This window comes from Metschnikowia bicuspidata (genome assembly GCF_001664035.1).
Source record: "Metschnikowia bicuspidata var. bicuspidata NRRL YB-4993 chromosome Unknown METBIscaffold_4, whole genome shotgun sequence".
In the NCBI taxonomy this organism is placed as follows: domain Eukaryota; kingdom Fungi; phylum Ascomycota; class Pichiomycetes; order Serinales; family Metschnikowiaceae; genus Metschnikowia; species Metschnikowia bicuspidata.
This window is the reverse complement of record NW_017387734.1, coordinates 502,905-509,574: the sequence shown is the minus strand read 5'-3', so window position 1 is coordinate 509,574 and position 6,670 is coordinate 502,905. Positions and strand designations below refer to the sequence as shown.

Below are 6,670 nucleotides of genomic sequence, written 5' to 3'. Positions count from 1 at the left end.
AGTGAGTGGTATTTAGTGAGAGATGTTTAGTGAGTGGTATTTAGTGAGAGATGTTTAGTGAGTGATGTTTAGTAAGTGATGTTTAGTGAGAGATGTTTAGTGAGAGATGTATAGTGAGAGATGTTTAGTGAGAGATGTTTAGTGAGAGGTGTTTAGTGAGTGTAATACAATAAAAGGAACAGTGACAGAAATAAGCCAGGGAGATAAACCGAGAGATACTTAGTGAGAGTAATAATGAGAGAAACAAGCCAGGAAAATTATGTAACAGATATTTAGTGAGATATTTTCAGCGAGAGATTTATAGCGAGAGATTCACAGTGGGAAATACAGTGAGAGATTTACAGCGAGAGATTTACAATGGGAGGTATCCAGTGAGAATAATGTGTTGAGAGTAAGATAGTGAGGGGTATAGTGAGAGTGATATAGTGAGAGTGATGTAGTGAGAGATTTTTAGTGAGAGGAAAACAGTGAGAGATGTTTAGTGAGAGTATAATGAGAGTAGTCCAGTGAGAGTAACATAGTAAAAGTTGCAATAAGAGAACCAAGCTAGGGAGATAAACCGAAACATATTTAGTGAGAGTAATAGTGAGAGTAATAGTGAGAGTAATAGTGAGAGCAATAAGCCAGGGAAATTATGTAAGAACTTTTAGAGATCTTTAGTGAGAGATCTTTAGTGAGATATATAGTGAGGGATAATAGTGAGATATGTTTAGTGAAAGCAACAAAGTGAGAGTAACAGTGAAAGTAAGATGGGAAGATGTAGTGAGATTTAGGTGTGAAAAACATAGTGAGAGTAATATGTGATATAGTGAGAGTTGTTTCGTTCAAGTACTGTGAGTAACTTAGTGCGCATTATGTAGTGAGAGTCATATAGTGAGAGATATTTAGTGAGAAAGAGTAGTATAGTAAAGTAGGGAGAGAAACAAGCTAGGGGGATAAACCGAGACATATTTAGTGAGAGCAATAGTGAGAGCAATAGTGAGAGTAATCGTGGGAGAACTAAGCCAGGGAAATTATGCAAGAGACATCAGTGAGAGATATTTGGTGAGAGATAAAGTGAGAAATCTAGGATCAAACAGTACATCCCTATAGGCCACCTATAAACTTTATTTTGAGAGAATTTTGAACAATTTTTCCAATTTCCATGTCATCCACAGGATGCACAACAACCATTCGTGCTCACAACCCCTTGTTCCAGCTCACAGTCGGGGAACAATGCAAAATCGCCAGCAGTGCCATTTAGCGAAGAGTCTTAGTACGCTACCTTCAAAAGGCTATACTGCAAGGAATTGCTAAAAGTCATTGCTAAAAGTCATTGCTAAAAGTCATTACAACCTTATACATAGCCCCATGCCTTGAAAACCAGAAACTCTTAAAGTGTATTCTTCATCAGCTCCACCCGGAAGTTGTTGCGAGAATGCCCATTGGCGCTTTTCACAGGTTCACCAGGTTGCTGTGGCTGTCATGTAATAGATTGGCCTGTCCTCCAATACACGGGTCATACTACTTATTGTACCTATGATGACATTGGCTATAAAGCCCCGATTTCCTTCTCTACAAACATCTAAGTTTCTCTAAGTTGTGCTATTCAATGGTTGTTTTATCTTTGTCGTGTATTCCGTTCTGCTCCCTATGAAATGTGTTTATTGACCGCCACAACCAGACCAACCCTCGATGAATTCCAGGTCGTCCTCCTGTATCTCCAATTTAGCCAAACTGGTATTTTAACCACCAACCTACATTTTGCTTATATGTCCAGAAGAGACAACGCCGGTCTGTTTATTTCATGACAAAATCACCAGAGTACGGGCAATGATATTTAGTCAGGCTCAGAACATGTAGAATGTACCTCTCTTCCCAGTGAGTGGAAATGCAACGTTATTCTCAAATCGTTGTATGATCACAACTCATCCTTCGTTCACCTCTACCAACAGCAGCCATCAAATGATGGTAGCCCAGCGTGTGAAAACTCTCATAATTCAAACATTCCACTCATGTACGAGAAACCACAGACCATCTCAAGACTCTTCAGAGATTTGTGTGTGCCCATGTTCTCACCATACCTCATTCATGAGTTTCGTATGAAAAGAGATTGAGAGTAGATGTCACCTAGCTCGATCATCAAAAATCATGAGGTATTCAGAAATAAACGTTTTTCTCGTCTCCAACCTGTGAATCCCTTGCCATATGAATCACACAATAGTAAACACGTCATTGCCGAATAAAGAAACTTTAGGAGGTGCGCATGAATAGAACTTGAGAGTAAAAGGCTCCAGAAATATATTCCTGGTTTTCAAAAGCTTATTTAGGTTTTGTCTCCTCGCGTGGCACTATTTTGCACACAAGAAATTGGAATTAGTATTTGTACGACACAGCTATCGTCTATCAAGTGAAAGTAGCGACTCAAAAAAGAAAGAATTTCTTGTCGGAATACTCAATCTAACCTTTTATTTTTCTTGGATAGTTAAAAATGCTCTCAACTAATATTTCTGCATAGTCATTTGTATCAGAATTAATAGTATATGTCAGTTTATTGTGAGATTGTTTTGCACCTTGCATGATAACAGAGCTGATGTGAATTGAATATGAAAAAAACATACACCAAAGAACAAACTCACCATGGCATATATATCGGATGGATCTGTTTGTCTTCATGGGGATACTTTGAAGCATGGATCTAGCAACATTTTTGAGCTCTGTGCAGACAAACTGATCGGTATCGAAAGCGGTTGCGAAGGTGCTGAGTTAATTGAAATATCAGTCTCATAAGCCGTATAGCTACAAATCAGGAGCTGTCTTGTAGGCACTTCACTTACTCGTATCAGGTGACTATTTTCTTTTTTTGGTAGATTCATCTGAATAAAGGGGCAAAACGATATAAATAATATATATAAAAAACATTTAATCAGCTCATAAATGCGCTATGTTGGTCACAAAGAGTGAGACTTGAGTTCAAATAATCGTGTTTAGGAAAAATCCTTCATCGATAATGAAAAACAAAAAAAAATTGGTGCGCCACATTAGGTATATATTAATATTAAAAATGAAGTATTCTTCTACTATATTGAATGTTCAGGGCACTACATGTTTCGGTTGGGTGTTGACTTCATATGAGATTATCTTCACAGATCCACTCGGCTTTAGTTGAGTACAGGTTATTGATCAGCTTTAATAACTTGTATACTCGCACTTTTGAAACCAAAAATAAAAGAATATATGCACTGAGAGTAAGATTCGTCAAATTAGACGTCAAGTGAACATCAATGTTTTTTATCATTGGGAGCCCTTGCCGACCAAGCAGAAGTGTTTCACAATACGTGTAGGTCTACCAAGATTTTGAAAAAGTTGGTATTACCTGTTTACACAAAATTTTAAGGTACAATGATCCTGTGTTCTTTGCCTTGTCTCTGCCACTTTTCCTCTTTTGATGGTCGTCCGAAGATTACGTGAGGCTATTAAAAACATTTTTAGCAATTGTAACTCAATGAACATAATTGAAGCGCATTGTTATGCCAAATATGCTGAACATAAGAGTTGATAGAAAAATGTGAATCTGGGGAGTCGGCAATACAGATGTGTAACTTCGGGATGACAATTGGCTCTAAGGCTTGGAATATTAAAAAGGCGGATTCGAAGGAAGGCGGAGATGACTTGGAAACGGGACAGCTCATACACTCTTGAGATTGTAATTTTCCACCACAGAGAATTGATTTGTTAGAAACAAAAAACAGAGGCAAAGTAGTCTTTCCTGAATGGCACTACTTCTTGATCCAGAAACACGAATACTTCTTTGTGCATCTAGAATTGACTAATGCCAAAATGAATGGCGTGTTCCTAAGCTTGAAGGACTTGGTCCATGACTATCGGGGTCTTTTATCCCATCGAGATTGCTCACGATGTATCTTCAAAGTAAAAATTTCACGACACAGCTCAAATACATTTATTTATGGGTTTTTCGTTCAGGAGTTTTTTTCAAATTTGTTTGGTGAAGCTTCCTTTGTAAGAGAGACTTCTTTTAAATTGATGACACAGTATTATACAAAAGAGATAATGTGGAGACAACTTGTACAGGCCGTTCTGAGCGGATGAGCAGAAATAGATGGGCCAATCTCCGAGACTAAGCACGTACTTGAAAGCCGAGTGAAAGGCTTGGCATAAAAACTATAGTTTAAATGTTTTAATCACACATAGTAAATATAAGAGAATGTTCATGTGAGAAAGTGACTCACTATTTGCCGGGGAATGAAAACGGCATGTTAACTCGTTTTTTGTATTCCTTCATCAATCACGTTGGCAAGATTTCTTTCTGAGTCCCAACTTGTAACTGCGTTCAAAATAGCTTGCGAAGCATTTCTGGCATTCGGCATATTTCTTTTCCTTGCCACCAATGCCATGTTTATTTCATGCCGATGAGGTACAAAATAAGTAATTTTACCATCCGAAGCGTTCAAACGGAAAATTGGTTGGGGCTGAGTAAGGGAAATGTTTTGTTGGATTTTTCTTGAGCGAAATATTGATGTCTGTGAAGAGATAACCGATTATTCTTGAGATTTAACATGACAACAAGACGTGCCAAAGAAATGCTATCGACCATATCGCCGAGGGAACTCAGTTCATATGGAGCTGACCAAAAGCTTTTGACATATCACAGAGCTCATTCACCATCTCGTCCGACCCTCTGCGGTATACTTTCATAATCCTGATTGTATTGTATCGCCCAGTTCTGTCATAGTGAGTCTCTATATTATGCTACACAAGCTTCATCTATTTAATACCTGCCATCTCAATGGAACTCATTTCATCAGCAAAAGCCGTTTGTCCCGTTCACTGTACTTAGCCTGGCCCCTGCCTTACTGTATCAAACTTGCAGGCTCAAAGGTCTGGTCAAGGTGTTGACTAGTCTCCGCTTTAAATACTTGAACAACTCATTTGGACCAGCTCTGTTCTCACTCAAGTCTCGAAATGAAACACTGGACCGAAAGACAGGTTTTCTTCGCAGCTGATCTGTTCTAATGCGCATCTAATACAAGCTCTCATATTACGTATATATATCGGTACTAGGATCTTCCAACAACTGGCCCAGCACGTCTTTGATATATGCCCTCGCATTAATTTTCAAGAAATCAAAATCATTGGTGTTGTTGGAAAAGCAGCCTAAAGAATGTTCGTTGGCCGGGTGTCTTGTATAGATCTGCCCCTTGGAAAAGCCTGGCACAAGCCCATGTTCTGAGCCAGCCAAACGTCTCGTCTCACCATCACCCTTACGGTCAACACATCATAACCTTGGCCCATGATACTCCCCCTCTTACTCACATACACGCTTCGAACATTTGAGTACATTGAGCTAGCATGGAAAGATTTCTATTCCAGCAGCCCTATGAAGAGTCTATATACAGCCCGCACAACTAGCGGCACAAAAGGGCAGCCGACGAGAGGTTGCGCAACCAGTCGGCCTTGTCCACATCGTGCGTGTCCTCGACCTCGCCCCACTCGGCGGTCTGGAAAATGGTCTCCAAGTTGCCCAACTCCACGATTTCCTCCACAGACTTGCGGAAGTACGTGTCCGGCGACTGTTTGTTCACTTGGTACAAGTCGGGGACGGTTTTCTCGTCAGTGGTATTGGAACGCAACACCGTGGCACCGCACAAGAACGACTTGGACGAGAGAATTGCCTTCTCCAACGCCACGAGGTCATAGATGGGAAGCCGGTCCAACCACTGCAACACCACGTTTTGCGTGGAGATGCTCTGGCTGTTCCCGCAGAGCCCGTCCGTCTCGCAGTCCAAGAACTGCAACTCCACGCCGGGGCTGTCGGCAGGCAAGAGACGGTGTTTTCTGGCAAACTCGGAGAAGAAGGACTCGTACTCGGCGATCAACGGGCGGTACAACTCGAGCTGCCTCTTTCTCAAGCGGCCCTCGTTGTCGTCTTCCGTGGTGAAGATCAAGCACGTGTCCGTGTCCAAGTAGCGCAACATGTTGAGCTTGATGTCCTGCAAGTCGCCGATTTTGGCCACGAGGTTGGCGTCCACCTCTTTGGCCTGGTGCACGAGTTGCAAGTCCACGGCCCGAGACACCATGGACGTCAAGGGCAACGAGTTGGGCCTGATTTTGAGGTCGCACAAGCTGTCCCACTCGTGGCTGACCAAGTACGCCAACTGCTTTTTCGCCTGGGGGATCGTGAGCTTGCTGCCCAAGGGCGTTTTGAGCGGCTTGCCATCGAGACAGATCTCATAAGCGCCGAGCTCGGGGTTGAGCCGCGCGTCCACATTGGTCCAGAACTTGTTGAGCGTTTTCTCGAGCCGGTTGGTCTCGGACTTGATGTTGTTGATGTCGCCTCCGACGGGCGTTTGCGGGGCGAGCGGCGACGACGTGGCATAGGCGGCAGCAAGGCGGGGTCTGCCCATGTGGGCGAGCATTCTGGGGGCGAGCCTGGCGATCATGGTGGGGGGAAATCAGTATATGTGGGTGATGATTGCAGCGGATTGGCAATGTCAGACAGCGGAGGTCGGAATTCCAGCGGATGTACGTGAACGGTCGACAGGCGTAGATTGTGTGATCGTATAAGATGCTGTCAGCGATGTGATAGTATGAGTACTTCTGTCAGCAATGTGATAGTATGAGTACTTCGGTCAGCAATGTGATAGTATGAGTACTTCTGTCAGCGATGTGA

At 42.3% G+C, this 6,670-nt stretch overlaps 1 protein-coding gene across 1 annotated transcript; it reads right to left on the bottom strand.

The window, feature by feature from the left end:
* Positions 1 to 5,405: 5,405 nt before the first annotated feature.
* METBIDRAFT_44394 (ATP synthase complex assembly protein) lies at positions 5,406 to 6,404 on the bottom strand (the record flags this gene model as incomplete). The annotated part of the gene is made up of 1 exon (XM_018857789.1): positions 5,406 to 6,404. One exon carries the CDS (start codon positions 6,402 to 6,404, stop codon positions 5,406 to 5,408), a length of 999 nt encoding a protein of 332 aa, XP_018710872.1.
* Between the last annotated feature and the right edge of the window lie 266 nt (positions 6,405 to 6,670).